The sequence below is a fragment of the Amblyraja radiata genome, chromosome 11 (genome assembly GCF_010909765.2).
Source record: "Amblyraja radiata isolate CabotCenter1 chromosome 11, sAmbRad1.1.pri, whole genome shotgun sequence".
Lineage (NCBI taxonomy): Eukaryota > Metazoa > Chordata > Chondrichthyes > Rajiformes > Rajidae > Amblyraja > Amblyraja radiata.
The window spans coordinates 978,745-1,001,136 of record NC_045966.1 but is presented as its reverse complement, the minus strand read 5'-3'; the positions used below and the strand labels follow the sequence as shown (position 1 = coordinate 1,001,136).

Below are 22,392 nucleotides of genomic sequence, written 5' to 3'. Positions count from 1 at the left end.
GTCAGGCTAACTGGTCTATAATTCCCTGTTTTCTCTCTCCTGCCTTTCTTAAAAAGTGGGATAACATTAGCTACCCTCCAAGAACTGATCCTGAATCTATAGAACATTAGAAAATGATCACCAATGTACCCAGGCGAGGTGTGTGGGTCTCGGTTGAGGTGTGATGGGAGTGTGGGTCTCGGTTGAGGTGTGATGGGAGTGTGGGTCTCGGTTGAGGTGTGATGGGAGTGTGGGTCCAGGTGTGGTGTGATGGGAGTGTGGGTCTCGGTTGAGGTGTGATGGGAGTGTGGGTCCAGGTGAGGTGTGATGGGAGTGTGGGTCCAGGTGAGGTGTGATGGGAGTGTGGGTCCAGGTGAGGTGTGATGGGAGTGTGGGTCCAGGTGAGGTGTGATGGGAGTGTGGGTCCAGGTGAGGTGTGATGGGAGTGTGGGTCCAGGTGAGGTGTGATGGGAGTGTGGGTCCAGGTGAGGTGTGATGGGAGTGTGGGTCCAGGTGAGGTGTGATGGGAGTGTGGGTCCAGGTGAGGTGTGATGGGAGTGTGGGTCCAGGTGAGGTGTGATGGGAGTGTGGGTCCAGGTGAGGTGTGATGGGAGTGTGGGTCCAGGTGAGGTGTGATGGGAGTGTGGGTCCAGGTGAGGTGTGATGGGAGTGTGGGTCCAGGTGAGGTGTGATGGGAGTGTGGGTCCAGGTGAGGTGTGATGGGAGTGTGGGTCCAGGTGAGGTGTGATGGGAGTGTGGGTCCAGGTGAGGTGTGATGGGAGTGTGGGTCCAGGTGAGGTGTGATGGGAGTGTGGGTCCAGGTGAGGTGTGATGGGAGTGTGGGTCCAGGTGAGGTGTGATGGGAGTGTGGAAGTACATCTGTGTCCTTGGTCTCACCTCCCGATGCTCATCCGCAGTGAGCACCTCAATTGTTGGTTAACTTTCCATCAGGAGAGTTTCCTGTAAACTCCTGGATGGAAAGCGTCTCACTGCATCAAGAAACAAATCTAAAATCCCAGGCTGCCCGTTTCTTGCACTCTTCCACAATTAGCCCATGAAAGTGAGAGCATGGCCATGTCATCTTGATGAGACACAGGCCCTGGCTCCAATCTACACCAGGCAGCTCCCGCTGCAGGTGAGCCTATCCTTTAAGGAGCAATCCATCGGGTTGGTACCACCAGGATGTTGAATTAATCATAGTGGGAGCACAAACTACCACTGGTCAATGTAACGGGTATAGCTTGGACCCAATAGCAGCACAGAATCAGGCAGGTATAGTTGGTAACGAACTTTATTACGATACTGTAACACAGAGTATTAACACAGGAATGGGTACACCGTACTCACACAGAGGCTCAGGATTGAGCGAGAGTTCCAAAGAGGGGCAGGCAGGAGACGTAGTCGGAGTAGCGGAAGGTCCGGTCACCAGAAGATCCAACACACGATGCAAACAAACCAGCGAGGGACAGACGAAAGGAGAGTCGAAGCCAGGCAGGAAGTCGGGAAATCGCTGGAGAGTCTTGCATGAATGCTGAGAACAATCTGGCACTGTGTGAACGGTGAGGAGAGTCTATATACCGCGTTAATTGGTGATCAGAGGCAACTGAGTGCAACAGATGAGGAGAGTTGGGCTGATGAGAGGGGAGTGGCAGGCAGGCAGGTGAAGTGGATGAGAATGAGGAGAGGGCAGACTGTGACAGTCAAATAATAATTTGTCCAATACGTTTCTGTTTAAAAAACAACATTTCATTCTTGCTGAACAAATTAGTGAGAATCCCTCTCTTTGACATTCAATTCCTCCCCACAATATTTATGTGCCCACTTAATAAAGAAAGACTACATTTTTTACTAAATATCCGCATAATCTCTGACATGTCAGGAGCAAAGTCGCGAGTGAGTTCTAAATACGTTACTCATGAATGGATTCATGAGCCTTCATTCACTGATGGTTTACTGAAATGCTGCTGTTTAAACAGAAACCATTTCTTTCATATGTTGAGAAACAAGTAGAATCGCTTTTTGCTTCTCGGCATCAACTGTGAAACCACAACCATTTCCCAAAGCTGTTCTGAATAATGTCTAGGCATTCAATTAAAGTAACGAAGCGTGTGGGCTGTTACAGTCAGGGTGCGTGTGGACTGATACATTAGGGTATCAGTTACAGTATCAGTGTGTGTGGACTGTTACAGTATCAGTGTGTGTGGACTGTTACAGTATCAGTGTGTGTGAACTGTTACAGTATCAGTGTGTGTGGGTTGTTACTGTATCAATGTGTGTGGACTGTTACAGTATCAGTGTGTGTGGGTTGTTACAGTATCAGTGTGTGTGGACTGTTACAGTATCAGTGTGTGTGGGTTGTTACAGTATCAGTGTGTGTGGGTTGTTACATATCAGTGTGTGTGGACTGTTACAGTATCAGTGTGTGTGGGTTGTTACATATCAGTGTGTGTGGGTTGTTACATATCAGTGTGTGTGGACTGTTACAGTATCAGTGTGTGTGGACTGTTACAGTATCAGGTGGTGGGACCGGCTTACAGTATCGTTGGGTTGTTACAGTATCAGTGTGTGTGGACTGTTACAGCATCAGTGTGTGTGGACTGTTACAGCATCAGTGTGTGTGGACTGTTACAGTATCAGTGTGTGTGGACTGTTACAGTATCAGTGTGCGTGTGTGGACTGTTACAGTATCAGTGTGTGTGGACTGTTACAGTATCAGTGTGTGTGGGTTGTTACAGTATCAGTGTGTGTGGACTGTTACAGCATCAGTGTGTGTGGACTGTTACGGTATCAGTGTGTGTGGACTGTTACAGTATCAGTGTGCGTGTGTGGACTGTTACAGTATCAGTGTGTGTGGACTGTTACAGTATCAGTGTGTGTGGACTGTTACAATATCAGTGTGTGTGGACTGTTACAGTATCAGTGTGCGTGTGTGGACTGTTACAGTATCAGTGTGTGTACATCACTCATTTATCAAAGATATTCTACTGATATCCTTTATTTACTGCATCTCTGGGCGATACAATTATCTGTCCAATTTGTCAGCGGTGTGCTGCAGTGCCTATTCTGTAGCTTCCTAGTTTAACTCTTCAGTGGGTTCGAGGTGCTCTGGATTGTGAAAATCACGTTTGGGTTGTCGATCTCTGCTGCCTCGGGTGTCCGGCCCTTGATTGCATGAGGGGGTGGGGAGTGTGGGTGTGGGGGTAGGGAAACGTGGGGGTGGGGAGATGGGAAAGGGTGGGAGTGGGGTAGGGTGGGGAGTGTGGACGGGGGTGGGGAAAGATCGATGGGGGTGTAGAATGGTAGGAAGGGTGGCGAGATGGAGAGGGATTAGTGGGGGTGGGGAAGGATGGGGGGGGGGGGGTTGGTGGGGAGGGATCGGAGGGGGTAGGATTGATGCATGACTCATTTCAGGACATTCCAGACCACTGAGTGTACATTGCAGCCTCTATATATGGGGAGGTTTGACAGTTCTGATCCAGCATTGGCACTGATGTAAAGCCCCGGGCTCCTCCATGCACAAGTAGCTGCCTTTGGCCGGGTAGTTGGTGCGGTAGTCTCTGGTGGGGTAGAGGTGCACAAGTCCGATCTGCTCTGCCACAGGCTTTGTGCCGCTGGAGTGTTGGCGATGGTTCTGGTGGCAGTGTGGCCGATCCTGGTCAGCATCTTTATCTCAGTGGCTCCCGCCGTGCTGCTTGTGACTGCCAGCATCTACCTGTGGCATCTACGGTGGCAGCTGAGCCACGACAGGAGCTGGCTGCTCCCTCTCCCCCCCGGATCCATGGGACTGCCCATTGTCGGTGAAACTCTGCACTGGTTGCTGCAGGTACGTCTGCTGGGTGGGTGGGGGCTGAATGAACAAAGAGAGGCTGCATAACTACACTGAGTGTTTCTGCCTTTACTGTTTGTCGCCTTGTCTCCACGTGCCACTGTCCCCAGGGGATAAGCCCATAGACAACGTATGTCACGTGGAAACAGGCCCCTCGGCCCAACCTGCCCACACTGGCCCACATGTCCCATCTACACTCGTCCAATCAGCCTGCGTTTGGCTCATATCCCTCTAAACCTGTTCTATCCATGTACCTGTCTAAATGTTTCTTAAATATTGTGATAGTACCTGCCTCAACTACCTCCCCCCCCCCCCCCCCCCCCCCCCCCCCCCCCCCCCCCTGAGGTTCCTATTAAATCTTTCCCCCCTCATCTTAAACCTGTGTCCTCTGGTACACAAAGAGAAACGAGGAAACGAGGGCCTTGGATTTCTGGAAGTTTATAAATTCTAGGAGCAGAATTGGGCCATTCGGCCCATCTAGTCTACTCCGCCATTCAATCATGGCTGATCTAATTGTAGTTTTAATTTAGCTTATTGTCACATGTACCCAGGTACAGTGATAGGCTTGTGTTTCGCGCTAACCAGTTACAACCGATCAATTTACAGTGTACAGATAAATGATAAGGTAATAACGTTTAGTGCAAGGTAAAGCCAGCAAAGTCCGATCAAGGATAGTCCGAGCCAGGGCCACTCTCCTATCTCTCGCCGTGTATCAGCTCTGTATCTCACCCTCCCGTTATCACAGCAGCACCATACCCCACCTGCACCATGTCCCAGCTCCGTGTATCAGCGACGTTGCCGGCCGAGTACTGACGGAGTTATGGCTATTTCTAGCTGAGTTTCTGAACTAAGAGAAGTGGTTTTGTGTGAGGGTGGGGGACGTGGAAAGGCACGAGTTAAGAGCGGAGAGAGGGCGAGTCTGACTGACCCGTGTCTGGCCCTTGTGTTGCAGGGCTGCGAGTTCCACAGCTCCAGACGGAGACAACACGGACATGTGTTCAAGACGCACCTTCTGGGGCGGCCGGTGGTGCGGGTATCGGGGGCCGCGTTGCTGCCGCCGCTGTTGCTGGAGGAGACAAGCCGGGTAGGGGTCAGCTGGCCCCGCAGCGCCCACGACATGTTGGGGCCTCACAGCCTGGCCAACTCCAGCGGACACACGCACCGCGCCCGTCGCAAGGTACCGGCCTCATTCAGGCGTTTGTGCCGGGGTTGGGTCGGAAGGATGATAATCCCAGAATTATTCCACATCATTCCCTGAGCGGGCGCGTCCTGGCACAACAGTAGTGGCGGTGTCGGGGAAACAGTCTCTCCATCCACCCTGACACAGACCAGCACAGGAACGGCCCTTCGGCCCACATTGTCTGTGCTGAACCCATCTCATCTGCCTGTGGACGTGATCCAGATCCATCTGTTGCCTGACATTTGCGGATAGATTCCATCGATATTGGCTCCTTTTTAAATTTTACACCAGACTAATCTCCGGGTAACAAAGGATGCGTTCTGAATAGAAAGGAGAGGCCCACGTCCTCCGCGCCGGGAACCCGCCGGCGCTTCCTCCCATAACCCCCGACACGTACAGAATACAGAGACATCTAATTGGGGTAGTTATGCGAAGATGACACGATTAATGATGTCTTCGACATTCCAGGGCATGTAATCCATTTCCCAGATCGAGGGATGAAGTCTTGTGTTTGCACCGCAAGTATTCTCCAGCATGTAACATGGGTTTTGGTTTATTATTGTCATGTTTCGTTAAAAGATTTGCTTTGCATGCTATGATAGCAAAACATTAATACAAAAATGTCAAACTAAATGTAACAGATACAGCAAATAGGCAGAATATAGTTCGCAGCATTATAGTGCATCAGTTCCAGTGACTAATCCAAGGCGAGTTGTACAGTAGAGGTGAACTGTGCCCTAGTTTATGGAAGGATGATTTAAAAGCCTGATAACAGAGGGGAAGAAGCACTTCCTGAGTGTGGTGGTGTCCGTATCTTTTGCCGGACAGGAGCGGGGAGAATGAATGAGGGGTGGGACAAGAGTTAGGTAGGGCTCTAGGGCAAGGGTTCTCAACCCGGGCTACATTTACCCCCAGGGGGTCAATCTCGCTCACCCAGGGGGTAAATGTGTTGATTCTGGATGTGTAGATATTTGTTCTCATTGACTGACTGTGTTTGCTTCTGGTTCACCAATATCTCTTCATCATTAGTAGTTCATAAATAAGTGAAATAACATTGTTATGTGCTATTAAATTTGCCGGGGGGTAAAAGAGACGACAAAGGTTGGGACCCCCTGCTCTTGGGGCTAGCGGAATCAAGGGATATGGGGAGAAGGCAGGCACGGGGTACTGATTGGGGGTGATCAGCCATGATCACATTGAATGGCGGTGCTGACTCGAAGGGCCAAATGGCCTACTCCTGCACCTATTTTCTATGTTTAAAAATGGAGTAAGAACCTTACTTTGATGTAAAACAAAACTGCAGATGGTGATTTATACCAAAGACAGACACAGAGTGCTGGAGTAACTCAGCGGGTCAGGCAGCATCTGTGGAGAACATGGATAGGTGACGTTTCACAGAGTGCTGGAGTAACTCAGCGGGTCAGGCAGCATCTGTGGAGAACATGGATAGGTGACGTTTCAGACTGAAGAAGGGTCCTGACTCGAAAGGTTCTCCATGTTCTCCACAGATGCTGCCTGACCCGCTGAGTTACTCCAGCACTCTGTGTCTATCTTGTGCACAGTGCACTGCTTGTTTGATTTACAATGAGTGTTTCTCTCCATCCTCCTGAATGTTTATTTTCATTTCCCCATGGGTTTGGCCACAGGTCTACGCTAGAATTTTCAGCCAGGCTGCTTTAGAGAGTTACTTGCCGCAGATTATGAAGTTGGTGAGAGAGGCTGTGACGGGCTGGTGTGCAAGGCCAGGGTCAGTCTCCGTGTACCCCGAGAGCAAGCGGCTCACGTTGAGGATAGCTGCAGCTGTGCTGCTCGGATCTTTGCCAAGTCAGGAGGAGCTGACTGACCTCTTCACCAACATGGAGCAACTCAGCGAGAACATCTTCACACTGCCCATAGACATTCCGGGCAGCGGCTACAGAAAGGTAGGAACTGGTCGCCACTCTTCTCTCGTGACAAGGTCCCGGAATTTATGTAGAAGTTTTCAAAAAGAAAATCCCTACTATTCCGTAAAGATCCCCACGTCATTCAGGGAAAGCCTGGGTGGGGCACGACGAGCCGGGGTTCGTTCCCCTGCTGTGTGAGGCCACAGATGTCCCTGCACCTTCTGCAGAATCGGGACCCGGCTTCACTACATTGTCCGAGGCTGAGACTGAGCGAGGTGTGGAAACTAATGTGGAGGAAAGGCAAATATTCAGATCTGGAACCAGTAATCCGTCAGAAAATGTTGGAGAGTTCAGCAGATAGACACATAGAAACATAGAAAATAGGTGCAGAAGTAGGCCATTCGGCCCTTCGAGCCTGCACCGCCATTCAATATGATCATGGCTGATCATCCAACTCAGTATCCTGTACCTGCCTTCTCTCCATACCCCCTGATCCCTTTAGCCACAAGGGCCACATCTAACTCCTTCTTAAATATAGCCAATGAACTGGCCTCAACTACCTTCTGTGACAGAGAATTCCAGAGATTCACCACTCTGTGTGAAAAATGTTTTTCTCATCTCGGTCCTAAAAGATTTCCCCCTTATCCTTAAACTGTGACCCCTTGTTCTGGACTTCCCCAACATCGGGAACAATCTTCCTGCATCTAGCCTGTCCAACCCCTTAAGAATGTTGTAAGTTACTATCAGATCCCCCCTCAATCTTCTAAATTCTAGCGAGTACAAGCCGAGTCTATCCAGTCTTTCTATAGATCAGGCAGTTTCTTCCACAAACCTTCATCCTGTATCCTCACAGAATCAAATTACTCAAATGTTGCAAAATATACTTGGCTAATAAAGTATGATTATGATGCTGATGCTGCCCGACCTGCCAAGAGTTACTGCCTCCGCTGTAAAAATTAATCTGCCCCTTCTGAAGCATTAACTTCTCCAGACTGAAGTCTGTAAATCTATCACAATGTGCAGATGAAGTTAATTTAAAAATTATCTCCAGTACAATCTGACCATTCACATTCCCTTAATCTAGTACAGAAGGTGAACCTGATGTGTAATCATGGAAACCTGTCTCTATGGGTGAAGAGAAACGTGTCCTTAACTTTGTAAAGTGCGAAGGGACAGGGTCTGTAGGTGCCTGATGTCCCTGACAGTGCCCAGCGAGTGTGCTAAATCTGCCCCTGTGTTAAACCCGGTACTAATCCCAGTACTTAACCCAGTACTAAACCCAGTACTAAACCCAGTACTAAACCCAGTACTAATCCCTGTATTTATCCCAGTACTAATCCCAGTACTTAACCCAATACTAAACCCAGTACTAAACCCAGTAATAAACCCAGTACTAATCCCTGTACTTATCCCAGTACTAATCCCAGTACTAATTCCAGTACTTATCCCAGTACTAATCCCAGTACTAAACCCAGTACTAATCCCAGTACTTAACCCAGTACTAATCCCAGTACTAATCCCAGTATTTAACGTAGTACTTAACCCAGTACTTAACCCAGTACTAAACTCAGTACTAAACTCAGTACTAATCCCTGTACTAATCCCTGTACTAATCCCTGTACTAAACCCTGTACTAAACCCTGTACTAAACCCTGTACTAAACCCTGTACTAAACCCTGTACTAAACCCTGTACTAAACCCTGTACTAAACCCTGTACTAAACCCTGTACTAAACCCTGTACTAAACCCTGTACTAAACCCTGTACTAAACCCTGTACTAAACCCTGTACTAAACCCTGTACTAAACCCTGTACTAAACCCAGTACTAAACCCAGTACTAAACCCTGTACTAAACCCAGTACTAAACCCAGTACTAAACCCAGTACTAATCGCAGTACTAAACACTAAACTCTGCCCAGGCATCATTTGTAGCTCTTCCCAACGTTCGTGGAATCGCTCGGGGAATTCCTTACATCCGACTGAACTGAACTAATTGGGAATTTCCACATTTCTGGAAATATCAGGTTGGATAAATGTGCCAGTAATTAATGTATAACTGGAACACATGAAACTGCTGCAGAACTAAACCAACCCCACTCCGTGTAACAGCCTCCAGCCCAACGGGAATTCTGGCCCCTTCCGGATGTTCCCAGTGCAACAAGTGACTGCCTTGCGTCAAGCTGCCCAAATCCTTGGGTTTTCCTCCCTCAACATACCCACCCCTCGTCGTCTGTAAAATCTCATCACCAAAATGTTCCCCTTTACCTTAACCTGAACGTACAGCCCTCCGCTCACTCTGCAGCAAGCCCAACATTACAATCAAACCCGCTGACAAGGGAGGTGCCATGGTAGTCTCGCACGCTGACCTCTACCGGGCTCAGACCAGGCAACAACTCTCAGACACCTCCTCCTACTTATCCTTGGACAATGATCCCAAACTTCACTTGTCAGCCATGGTTGCCTCCTACTCCCCTTAGAATCTTGCTTCCTTTTTGGAATGAAATGATCCTGCGTCTTCCGGATTATGCCCAGAAATTCCTGCCATTGCTGTTCCATCGTCATTCCTGCTGGGATCCCTTTCCAGTCTACCTTGGCCAGCTCCTCTCTCATGCCTTCATAGCCCCCTTTGTTCAACTGCATCACTGCCACTTCCGATTTAACCATCTCCTTCTCAAATTGCAGATTAAAACTAATCATATTATGATCACTACCTCTAAGCGGTTCTTTTACCTCGAGTTCTCTTATCAAATTTGGTTCATTGGACAACACTAAATCCAGAATTGCCTTTTCTCTGGTCGGCTCCATTACAAGCTGCTCTAAGAATCCATCTTAGAGGCACTCAACAAACTCTCTTTCTTGGGGTCCTGAACCAACCTGATTTTCCCAGTCTACCTGCATATTGAAATCCCCCAACACCACAGTGGCATTACCTTTGTTACATGCCAGTTTTAACTCCTGCTGCAACTTACACCCTACATCCGGGCTAATATTTGGTGGTCTGTAGATAACACCAATTAGTGTCTTCTTGCCTTTACAATTCCTCAACTCGATTCACAGTGACTCTACCTCGTCAGTCCCCATGTCTTCCCTCGCAAGGGACTGAATTCCATCCCTCACCAGCAGAGCTCCCCCCCCCTCCTCTGCCCACCTGCCTGTCCTTTCTATAGGATGTATAACCCTGAATATTAAGTTCCCAGGCCCGATCCTCCTGCAGCCACGACTCAGTAATCCCCACAATGTCATATCTACCAACCTCTAACTGAGCCTCAAGCTCGTCTACTTTACTTCTTATACTTTGCGCATTCAAATACAATACTTTTAATTCCTTACGCATCTCACTATTCACATCAATCCCTACTACACTTGGCAATACTCTCCTATCCTTTGTGAGCTTCCTTTCCCGTTAATTCTGGGGTCATTAACTATCCCTTTACTCCTTTTCCCTTTAACTCCGTCCTCGACTATCCCATTTCACACTTCGCAATGACTTCCGTTTTCCAGGACCCCACTCCCTCATCTTTGCTATGGATGTCCAGTCACTCTACACCTCCATCCCCCACCAGGAAGGTCTTAAAGCCCTCTGTTTCTCCCTTGGTCACAAAACCAGCCAATTTTCATCTACCACAGCAGGTCCTCTTCCTCAACAACTTCTCCTTCAACTCCTCGCACTTCCTCCAAGTCCAAGGCGTAGCTATGGGCACCCGCATGGGCTCCTGCTATGCCTGCCTCTTGTAGGGTACGTCGAACAATCCCTGTTCCAGGTGTAGACTGGCCCTATCCCAGAAACTCTACCTCCGCTACATTGACGACTGCATCGGTGCTACCTCCTGCACCCGTGCAGAACTCATGGACTTCATCAACTTCACGACTAATTTTCAACCTGCACTCAAATTCACTTGGACCTTCTCCAACATCTCCCTACCATTTCTAGATCTCACCGTCTCCATCACAGGAGACAGACTATTGATGGACATCTATTACAAACCCACTGACTCCCATGGCTATCTAGACTACACTTTTCCCACCCAGCTTCCTGTAAAGACTTTCCCCTACTCCAAATTCCTCCGTCTACGTTGCATCTGTGCCCAGGATGAGGTGTTCCATCCCAGGTCATCGGAGATGTCCTAATTCTTTAGGAAACGGGAGTTCCCCTCTTCCATTATAGATGAGGCTCTCACCGGGGTCTACTCGATATCCTGCAGCTTCTCTCTTGCTCCCCCTCCCTTATTCGTAACAAGGACAGTCCCCCTTGTCCTCACCTTCCACCCCATCACAGTGAGGGGGGGTGGGGGGTGTTGGGGGGGAGCGCTCCCTCAGTGTGTGGGGGGGGGGGGGGGGGTGGGGGGGTGGGGGGGAGGGGGGGGGGGAGTGACCCCAGTGAGGGGGAGTTTGACGGTGAAGAGAAGTGGTCGGGGGGCTTGGTTATAAGTGGAGGCTGCCCGCGGCTGTGACGCTGTCTCGGGTCAACACCCATCCTGAGGTGACCGGTCAGACCAGTCTCGCTGCAGGAACGCGATGCTTTGGTCTCTATTACAGGGTATCCGGGCTCGGGACAAACTCCACCAATACCTTGGGAAAGTCATAGAGGCGAGACGCCAGGCGGGTGGGTGTGAAGACCAGCCCGGGGCGCTGGGCATCCTGGCGAGGAGCAGCAAGGAGCAGGGGATGGACATGGGGGTGCAGGAGTTGACGGTGAGTGGGGACTTTTACCCGCAATCACACCCCACTAACGCCGACAGAACGACCCATATAGCGGGGTTGCATGTAAGGTCATCGGGTCAAAGGGCGTGACGCACGGAGCAGCTCAATCCTTCTGGAGGACATGGCAGCCTCCGGCATTCACTGTTAACTCACGAAACGCATACTTTCTTACCTGTTAAAAACCGCCGAATGGTCAATAATTGTGGAGGGTGACTGTGAACCAAATGCTCGATTATCTTTGCTCTGAACCCGAGCACCAGGGTGTAAGCGGCCCAAGGAGCGCATCCCTCGGGACAGCCCTCACTCTCCCCCCGGGGTCAGCGCTGTCAGGCCACGGCCGCCCTCCACCCAGTCTCCCTCTGTGCGGTCGCACTGTCACGGGCTGTGGGTCGGCAGCGCCCACACGGGGCCAGGTGGGGCGGAGCGGGGCTGGGTGAGCAGGGCCGGGCCGGGTGGGGCGGGACCACGGCTCTAGGCAGCGGGGACACACGGGGACGTAAACCCGGCAACGTCCCCGTCAGCTGCAGCAGAGTTGGCGACAGTCCGGTCCCTCCGCTCACCCGGAGTCACTGACCGCGCTGCAGCGGCAGCCCCACCCCCGGCCGCGGGAACAGACGGCCAGGGGTCCGCGAGTGTGGAACCAGTCAACGTGGTCAGGATGCTGGGACAGAAGAAGGGCCCGCTGTACTGGAAGCAATCGTAAGGGCTTTACCTGAGCCTCAATCAGGGGTGGAAATCCCAGGGGGGCCATGCCCCCCCCCCCCCCCCCGTTTTGAGAAATGGGGGACTGGTCACATTTTTTGTAATCCGGATTTTAAAACCCGGTGAAATCTTCCTTTCCGGAAGACAGTGGAGGTGGGACTGACTGATGAGAGACACGTCGGTCAGCAGGCAACGGGGGCGGGAGTCGTTCCTCGACAAGTCCTACAGTACGATTGTTACACCTAAGGTACTGGAAGAGAGAAGGTGGGAGACAGTGAGAACGGGAGGGAAGCATGGAATGCCAACGTCCCCGGGTGTTGTACCTCTTGTGAACAGGTTCACCCACTTAGAAGCTGTCGGGACAGAAGAGGTGTTTACACTGGGCGGCGGACTGGCTTGTGATGCGAATAGGGCTGTTGAGCCAAAACCAAAAAGGCCTAAGGCAGGCAACGCCATTGTAGTGGGAGACTCCATTGTGAGAGGTATGGACAGGGGTTTCTGCGGCAACAGACGGGATGCGAGGATGGTGTGCTGCCTTCCTGGTGCCAGGATCCAGGATGTCACGGAAAGAGTGCAGAAAATCCTCAAGGGCGAAGGTGAACATCCGGAAGTGGTAGTGCATGTCGGCACAAACGATGTCAGAAAGAAGGGGATGAATATTCTGCAACGTGACTTTAGAGAGCTCGGAAAAATGCTGAAAAGCAGGACCTCCAGGGTTGTTATCTCCGGTTTGCTTCCAGTTCCTCGTGCTGGCGAGAGCAGGAACAGGGAGATACGGGACCTGAACGTGTGGCTGAGGAACTGGTGCAGATGGTGCAGGGATTTAGATTCTTAGATCACTGGGATCTGTTTTGGGGTAAGGGGGAACTGTACAAAAGGGATGGATTGCATCTTAACAGGTGTGGGACCAGCATTCTGGCAGGCAGGTTTGCCACTGCTACACGGGTGGTTTTAAACTGAATAAGGGGGGTGGGGTGTCGAATGGGATAGTGGAGGATGGAGTTAAAGGGAAAGGGTTTCTTAAATGTGTGAGCGTAGAGACAGAGGGGTGTAAAATGAGGGTAGAAGCAATAGGTAGCAAGGTGAAAAGTAAAAGTGGCAGGCAGACAAAACCAGGGCAAAAATCAAAAAGGGCCACTTTTCAACATAATTGTATAAGGGGTAAGAGTGTTGTAAAAACAAGCCTGAAGGCTTTGTGTCTCAATGCAAGGAGCATTCGTAATAAGGTGGATGAGTTGAATGTGCAGATAGCTATTAATGACTATGATATAGTTGGGATCACGGAGACATGGCTCCAGGGTGACCAAGGCTGGGAGCTGAACATCCAGGGATATTCAATATTCAGGAGGGATAGAGAGAAAGGAAAAGGAGGTGGGGTAGCGTTGCTGATTAGAGAGGAGATTAACGCAATGGAAAGGAAGGACATTAGTTTGGAGGATGTGGAATCGGTATGGGTAGAGCTGCGAAACACTAAGGGGCAGAAAACGCTGGTGGGTGTTGTGTACAGGCCACCTAACAGTAGTAGTGAAGTTGGAGATGGTATCAAACAGGAAATTAGAAATGCGTGCGACAAAGGCAAAACCGTTATAATGGGTGACTTCAATCTACATATAGATTGGGTGAATCAAATTGGCAGGGGTGCTGAGGAAGAGGATTTCTTGGAATGTATGCGGGATAGTTATCTAAATCAACATGTAGAGGAACCAACGAGAGAGCAGGCTATTTTAGACTGGGTATTGAGTAATGAGGAAGGGTTAGTTAGCAGTCTTGTTGTACATGCCCCCTTGGGCAAGAGTGACCATAATATGGTTGAGTTCTTCATTAGGATGGAAAGTGACATTGTTAATTCAGAAACAATGGTTCTGAATTTAACGAAAGGTAACTTTGAGGGTATGAGACGTGAATTGGCCAAGATTGACGGGCAATTAATTCTAAAAGGGTTGACGGTGGATATGCAATGGAAGACATTTAAAGACTGCATGGATGAACTACAAAAATTGTTGATAACACGCGAAATCAGGGATAGTATCAAAGCGAAGGATGATGCGTACAAATTAGCCAGAAAAAGCAGCATACCGGAGGACTGGGAGAAATTCAGAGACCAGCAGAGGAGGACAAAGGGCTTAATTAGGAAAGGAAAAATAGATTATGAAAGAAAACTGGCAGGGAACATAAAAACTGACTGCAAAAGTTTTTACAGATATGTGAAAAGAAAGAGATTAGTTAAAACAAATGTAGGTCCCTTGCAGTCAGAAACAGGTGAGTTGATCATGGGGAACAAGGATATGGCGGACCAATTGAATAACTACTTTGGTTCCGTCTTCACTAAGGAAGACATAAATAATCTGCCGGAAATAGCAGGGGACCGCGGGTCAAAGGAGTTGGCGGAATTGAGTGAAATCCAGGTTAGCCGGGAAGTGGTGTTGGGTAAATTGAATGGATTAAAGGCCGATAAATCCCCAGGGCCAGATAGGCTGCATCCCAGAGTACTTAAGGAAGTAGCTCCAGAAATAGTGGATGCATTAGTAATAATCTTTCAAAACTCTTTAGATTCTGGAGTAGTTCCTGAGGATTGGCGGGTAGCAAACGTAACCCCACTTTTTAAGAAGGGAGGGAGAGAGAAAACGGGGAATTACAGACCAGTTAGTCTAACATCGGTAGTGGGGAAACTGCTAGAGTCAGTTATTAAAGATGGGATAGCAGCACATTTGGAAAGTGGTGAAATCATTGGACAAAGTCAGCATCGATTTACAAAAGGTAAATCATGTCTGACGAATCTTATAGAACTTTTCGAGGATGTAACTAGTAGCGTGGATAGGGGAGAACCAGTGGATGTGGTGTAACTGGACTTCCAGAAGGCTTTCGACAAGGTTCCACATAAGAGATTAGTATACAAACTTAAAGCACACGGCATTGGGGGTTCAGTATTGATGTGGATAGAGAACTGGTTGGCAAACAGGAAGCAAAGAGTAGGAGTAAACGGGTCCTTTTCACAATGGCAGGCAGTGACTAGTGGGGTACCGCAAGGCTCAGTGCTGGGACCCCAGCTATTTACAATATATATTAATGATCTGGATGAGGGAATTGAAGGCAATATCTCCAAGTTTGCGGATGACACTAAACTGGGGGGCAGTGTTAGCTGTGAGGAGGATGCTAGGAGACTGCAAGGTGACTTGGATAGGCTGGGTGAGGGGGCAAATGTTTGGCAGATGCAGTATAATGTGGATAAATGTGAGGTTATCCATTTTGGTGGCAAAAACAGGAAAGCAGACTATTATCTAAATGGTGGCCGACTAGGAAAAAGGGAGATGCAGCGAGACCTGGGTGTCATGGTACACCAGTCATTGAAAGTAGGCATGCAGGTGCAGCAGGCAGTGAAGAAAGCGAATGGTATGTTAGCTTTCATAGCAAAAGGATTTGAGTATAGGAGCAGGGAGGTTCTACTGCAGTTGTACAGGGTCTTGGTGAGACCACACCTGGAGTATTGCGTACAGTTTTGGTCTCCAAATCTGAGGAAGGACATTATTGCCATAGAGGGAGTGCAGAGAAGGTTCACCAGACTGATGTCAGGACTGTCTTATGAAGAAAGACTGGATCTCTTGGTTTATACTCTCTAGAATTTAGGAGATTGAAAGGGGATCTTATAGAAACTTATAAAATTCTTTAGGGGTTGGACAGGCTAGATGCAGGAAGATTGCTCCCGATGTTGGGGAAGTCCAGGACAAGGGGTCACAGCTTAAGGATAAGGGGGAAATCCTTTAAAACCGAGATGAGAAGAACTTTTTTCACACAGAGAGTGGTGAATCTCTGGAACTCCCTGCCACAGAGGGTAGTCGAGGCCAGTTCATTGGCTATATTTAAGAGGGAGTTAGATGTGGCCCTTGTCGCTAAGGCGATCAGGGGGTATGGAGAGAAGGCAGGTACGGGATACTGAGTTGGATGATCAGCCATGATCATATTGAATGACGGTGCAGGCTCGAAGGGCCGAATGGCCTACTCCTGCACCTAATTTCTATGTTTCTATGTTTCTATGATAATTCAGCGCGATGATTGGAGGAGGTAGACGTGCCCAGGTCATAGGATCACAAAGACATCCCTGGACACAGACCTGATCCTCATCCGCAGCCAGGATCGATCCCGGGTCTCTGGCGCTGCAACCACTGCCGAACCGCCACTGGGCCATCCCCGTCCCCACCCGATCCCCGGGGGTGGCCAGAGACGTCGGGAGGCAGACGGGAGCGGTGTGTCCAGGCACACAGCCAGCGCAGAGAAGCAGCGCTAAATCCAGCTCAACTCTGCCAGTCAACTCTGCCGACCAACGATGGCCCAGGTTTACAACCAGCGCGGAGAAGCAGCGCTAGCTCCACGGCTCCGGACTGGTGGGACGTCCCGTCAGTGCAGGCAGGGCTGTAGCTTAACCCGGCGAGACAGGCAGAGTTGAGCTGCATTTAGCGCGACTTCGCGCTGGCTGTGGGCCTTACGCGATTTTTTCGGCGACTGCCGGCACTGTCACTATTTACCGTCCATAGGGCGCAGTCTGAAGCCTCGTGTGTGTGTGTGTGCGTGTGAGTGTGCGTGTGTGAGCGTGTGCGTGTGTGTGTGTGTGCGTACGTGTGCGTGTGTGTGTGTGCGTGTGTGAGCGTGCGCGGCCGCCAAGAAATTGTATCCCCCCCATGTTTTGATCGCGATTTCCGTGCCTGCCGGCTTTCACCACTTGTACTCCAGAAGGCGTTGCGTGGCAACAGTACGGGTCACAGGTCGTGACCCGACTGCCGTGAAACCTCTCCCCCCCCCCCCCCCCTCCCCTGTTACCCCCCCCCCCCCCCCCCATCGCCTCCACAGCTGCGGTTTGAACGGTGTGTGAACCCCGGTGGGTCTCACCGCTGCCGTGTTTGCAGTGACGAGCAAAGATCTATGATATTTGGTGAGGATCGGAGCGACGACATTCCCGGAGAAACTTCCTCAACGCTCCCTCCCACCGACATCTCTCTCATCGCCCATTACGTCCCCACATGAGTATTTGTGCCGTCTTGCTGCTGCAGTATCTCCCCTCTCTGGTCACCTGCAGGAAGCCGCTGTCGAGCTGATGTTCGCTGCCTTCGCCACGACGGCCAGCGCCGCCACCTCACTGGTCCTGCAACTGATCAAACATCCGGCCGTGGTGGCCAAGCTGAGGGAGGAGCTGCAGACACGAGCACTCGGAGCCGGCGCGCTGCTTAGAGACATCAGCCGCTTGCGGTACCTGGACAACGTGGTGAAAGAGGTGCTGAGGATGCTGCCCCCTGTATCCGGCGGCTACCGGGTGGCCCTGCACACCTTCGAGCTAGCGGTGAGTTGTCAACCTCTCCGAATTATCTGTGCTGAGTTACACATCTAGGGCAGTTTCATCAGGTTAATGTGCCTTTGAAATGTAGGAATTGCTGGAATTAAAGGCAATGAGTCAGAGACAACAGAATCCAGTCCTTCGGCCCAACTAGTTCATGCCAACTAAGTTCCTCAACCGAACTAGTCCCTGAACACTCTCCCTCAGCAAGGAAGTTGAGTGCGTGGGGAGCGGGGAGTGATCTTCGGCAGTAGATGAGCGATGCACAGGTTGTACATTGCTGGCGCAACAGTCCAGACCTTGGTACACAAAATTGCTGGGGAAACTCAGCGGGTGCAGCAGCATCTATGCAATTGCAAACAGTCCAGACCTTGATTCTGTTCTGCCCTCTCCTTAATTTTTTCTCAGATCTCTAAATTCACCCCCATCGAGCAACCACCCAGGACTGAGACTTTCGGGACAATTATTGTGTTGTGGTAATGAAGTTTGATGACAACCCTCAGAGATAAAGGGATGAATAAATATATAATCAAGACTTGCATTATTTCTGACAGGGTTTCCAGATCCCCAAAGGATGGAGTGTGTTGTACAGCATTCGTGACACACACAACACTTCTCCCATCTTCCAGGACCCTGAAGTATTCAATCCAGATAGATTTGACGAAGACCAAATGGAAAGCAAGAACCTTCGCTTCCATTACCTGCCTTTTGGAGATGGTGTTAGACGATGCGTTGGTAAAGAGCTTGCAAAACTCATCCTGAAAGTCTTTGCGATTGAGTTGGTCAGCGTCAGTCATTGGGAGTTAACCACCAGGACCTTTCCCAAGATGCTATTGGTGCCAATCGTGCACCCTGCTGATGGACTACAAGTGCGGTTTTTCAGCTCAGCTTAGGAACAGGAACAATATTTCTGAAGGAAACGCGTGTGGTGCAATGCGATGGAATCTTTAAGAACTCACTATCATGCTGGACCGTACAAATTGCAAGCAGCATTTTTCAATTCGGGAGGGGGGGGGGGGATATAGCATCAACAAGAACTTGTAACTGATCAATGTGTGATCAAACTTAAATGTGTGAGCAGAGAGACAGAGGGGTGTAAAATGAGGGCGGAAGCAATAGGTAGCAAGGTGAAAAGTAAAAGTGCTGAGGAAGAGGATTTCTTGGGATGTATGCAGGATAGTTTTCTAAACCAACATGTAGAGGAACCAACGAGAGAGTAGGCTATTCTAGACTGGGTATTGAGTAATGAGGAAGGGTTAGTTAGCAGTCTTGTTGTGTGTGGCCCCTTGGGCAAGAGTGACCATAATATGGTTGAGTTCTCCATTAGGATAGAGAGTGACATAATTAATTCAGAAACAAGGGTTCTGAACTTAAAGAAAGGTAACTTTGAGGGTATGAGACGTGAATTGGCCAAGATAGACTGGCAATTGATTCTCAAAAGGGTTGACGGTGGATATGCAATGGAAGGCATTTAAAGGCTGCATGGATGAACTACAACAATTGTTCATCCCAGTTTGGCAAAATAATAAATCAGGGAAGGCAGTGCATCCATGGATAACAAGGAAAATCAGGGATAGTATCAAAACAAAAGATGAAGCATACAAATTAGCCAGAAAAAGCAGCCTACCAGAAGGTAGTTGAGGCCAGTTCATTGGCTATATTTAAGAGGGAGTTAGATGTAGCCCTTGTGGCTAAAGGGATCAGGTGGTATGGAGAGAAGGCAGGATACTGAGTTGGATGATCAGCCATGACCATATTGAATGGCGGTGCAGGCTCGAAGGGCCGAATGGTCTACTCCTGCACCTATTTTCTATGTTTCTATGTACCAGAGGACTGGGAGAGTCCAGCAGAGGAGGACAAATGGCTTAATTAGGAAAGGGAAAATAGATTATGAAAGAAAACTGGCAGGGAACATAAAAACTGACTGCAAACGTTTTTATAGATATGTGAAGAGAAAAAGATTAGTTAAAACAAATGTAGGTCCCTTGTAATCAGAAACAGGTGAATTGATCATGGGGTACAAGGACATGGCAGACCAATTGAATAACTACTTTGGTTCTGTCTTCACTAAGGAAGACTTAAATAATCTGCCGGAAATAGCAGGGGACCGGGGGTCAAATGAGATGACGGAACTCAGTGAAATCCAGGTTAGTCGGGAAGTGGTGTTGGGTAAATTGAATGGATTAAAGGCCGATAAATCCCCAAGGCCATATAGGCTGCATCCCAGAGTACGTAAGGAAGTAGCCCCAGAAATAGTGGATGCATTAGTGATAATTTTTCAAAACTCTTTAGATTCTGGAGTAGTTCCTGAGGATTGGAGGGTAGCTAATGTAACCCCACTTTTTAAAAAGGGAGGGAGAGAGAAAACGGGGAATTACAGACCAGTTAGTTTAACATCGGTGGTGGGGAAACTGCTAGTCAGTTATTAAAGATTGGATAGCAGCACATTTGGAAAGTGGTGAAATCATTGGACAAAGTCAGCATGGATTTATGAAAGGTAAATCATGTCTGACGAATCTTATAGCGTTTTTCGAGGATGTAACTAGAGTGGATAAGGGAGAACCAGTGGATGTGTTATATCTGGACTTTCAGAAGGCTTTCGACAAGGTCCCACATAAGAGATTAGTATACAAACTTAAAGCACACGGTATTGGGGGTTTAGTATTGATGTGGATAGAGAACTGGCTGGCAGACAGGAAGCAAAGAGTAGGAGTTAACGGGTCCTTTTCAGAATGGCAGGCAGTGACTAATGGGGTACCGCAAGGTTCAGTGCTGGGACCCCAGCTATTTGCAATATATATTAATGATTTGGACGAGGGAATAGAATGCAACATCTCCAGGTTTACGGATGACACGAAGCTGGGGGGCAGTGTTAGCTGTGAGGAGGATGCTAGGAGGCTGCAAGATGACTTGGATAGGCTAGGTGAGTGGACAAATGCATGGCAAGTGCAGTATAATGTGGATAAATGTGAGGTTATGCACTTTGGTGGCAAAAACAGGAAAGTAGACTATTATCTGAATGGTGGCCGATTAGGAAAAGGGGAGATGCAACGAGACCTGGGTGTCATGGTACAGCAGTCATTGAAAGTAGGCAGGTACACAAAAAAGCTGGAGAAACTCAGCGGGTGCAGCAGCATCTATGGAGCGAAGGAAATAGGCAACGTTTCAGGCCGAACCCCTTCTTGAACACATTGAAAGTAGGCATGCAGGTGCAGCAGGCAGTGAAGAAAGCGAATGGTATGTTAGCATTCATAGCAAAAAGATTTGAGTATCGGAGCAGGGAGGTTCTACTGCAGTTGTACAGGGTATTGGTGAAACCACACCTGGTGTATTGCGTACAGTTTTGGTCTCCTAATCTGAGGAAGGACATTCTTGCCATAGAGGGAGTACAGAGAAGGTTCACCAGACTGATTCCTGGGATGTCAGGTCTTTCATATGAAGAAAGACTGGATACTTGGCTTGTACTCGCTAGAATATAGAAGATTGAGGGGGGATCTTATAGAAACTTACAAAATTCTTAAGAGGTTGGACAGGCTAGATGCAGGAAGATTGTTCCCGATGTTGGGGAAGTCCAGAACTAGGGGTCACAGTTTAAGGATAAAGGGGAAATCTTTTAGGACTGAGATGAGAAAAACATTTTTTACACAGAGTGGTGAATCTCTGGAATTCTCAGCCACAGAAGGTAGTTGAGGCCAGTTCATTGGTTATATTTAAGAGGGAGTTAGATGTGGCCCTTGTGGCTAAAGGGATCAGGGGGTATGCAGAGAAGGCAGGTACAGGATACTGAGTTGGATGATCAGCCATGATCATATTGAATGGCGGTGCAGGCTCGAAGGGCCGAATGGCCTACTCCTGCACCTATTTTCTATGTTTCTATCAAGTAATGTCATTAACACGCTCGGGCGAAGGAATACAGATAAGAACATTAAACTTATTCGAAGGTGCAAGGGGATTTGTGGACCCAGTATCAACATTAATCATTTAGAGTATTGTAGACACAAAGTGTTGAGGAGTAACTCAGCAGGTCAGGCAGCATCTCTGGAGAGAAGGAATAGTTAACGCTTTGGGTCAAGAGCTTCAGAGTAAAGTGTTCAGTTCTGGGCACAATGTTATAGGAAAGATGTTGTCAAATTGGAAAGGGTACGGAGAAGATTTATGTTGCCAGGACTCGAGGGTCTGGGCTGTAGGGAGAGATTGAGAAGGCTGGGACTCTATTCCTTGGAGCACAGGAGGATGAGGGGTGATCTTATAGAGGTGTATAAAATCATGAGAGGAATAAATCGCGTAGATGCAGTCTGTTGCCAAGAGTAGGGCAATCGAGAACCAGAGGACATAGGTTTAAGGTGAAGGGGGAAATATTTAACAGGAATCTAAGGGGTAACCTTTTCACACAAAGGGTGGTGGGTGTATGGGACAAGCTGCCAGAGGAGGTAGTTGAGGCAGGGGCTATTGCAACTTTTAAGAAACAGACAGAGGTAGATGGATAGGACAGGTTTAGAGATATGGGCTAAAGCAAGCAGGTGGGACATGTTGGTTGGTGTGGGAAAGTTGGGACGAAGGGCCTGTTTCCAGGCTGTATCACTCTAAACATTTTCACGTGCCCAAGTTTTATTAAGATAGCATAACATTTGTACTTGCTTCTTCCACAGCTTGTACAGTGAGATTTTATTTAAACTTTGCACATCAGCAACTCATGGGCTTGAGTTGCTGGATTAGGGGGCAATCAGCAACACTTGTGTTGTTGACTCTGGGTTGAGACATTCCAATGATTTTAGGTTAACTAACCCAACTTTCCAAA

The 22,392-nt window shown here is 49.0% G+C and overlaps 2 protein-coding genes across 2 annotated transcripts; one reads left to right on the top strand and one right to left on the bottom strand.

The window, feature by feature from the left end:
* Positions 1–117: 117 nt before the first annotated feature.
* LOC116978758 (putative uncharacterized protein DDB_G0291608) lies at positions 118–858 on the bottom strand. The gene has a single exon (XM_033030063.1). The coding sequence runs from the start codon at positions 856–858 to the stop codon at positions 118–120; it is 741 nt and encodes a 246-aa protein (XP_032885954.1).
* A 2,746-nt stretch (positions 859–3,604) lies between these two features.
* LOC116978757 (cytochrome P450 26B1-like) lies at positions 3,605–18,487 on the top strand. The gene is made up of 6 exons (XM_033030062.1): positions 3,605–3,802; positions 4,758–4,982; positions 6,632–6,907; positions 11,405–11,560; positions 17,340–17,600; positions 18,149–18,487. Exons 1-6 carry the CDS (start codon positions 3,605–3,607, stop codon positions 18,485–18,487), a joined length of 1,455 nt encoding a protein of 484 aa, XP_032885953.1.
* The last annotated feature ends 3,905 nt before the right edge of the window (positions 18,488–22,392 follow it).

Coding starts and splice junctions, on each gene's coding strand:
- LOC116978758 (XM_033030063.1), bottom strand. CDS start 858: ATGTACTTCCACACTCCCATCACACCTCACCTGGACCCACACTCCCAT.
- LOC116978757 (XM_033030062.1), top strand. CDS start 3,605: ATGGTTCTGGTGGCAGTGTGGCCGATCCTGGTCAGCATCTTTATCTCA. Junction 11,561..17,339: donor TGGGGGTGCAGGAGTTGACG/GTGAGTGGGGAC, acceptor GGTCACCTGCAG/GAAGCCGCTGTCGAGCTGAT. Junction 17,601..18,148: donor TGCACACCTTCGAGCTAGCG/GTGAGTTGTCAA, acceptor TATTTCTGACAG/GGTTTCCAGATCCCCAAAGG.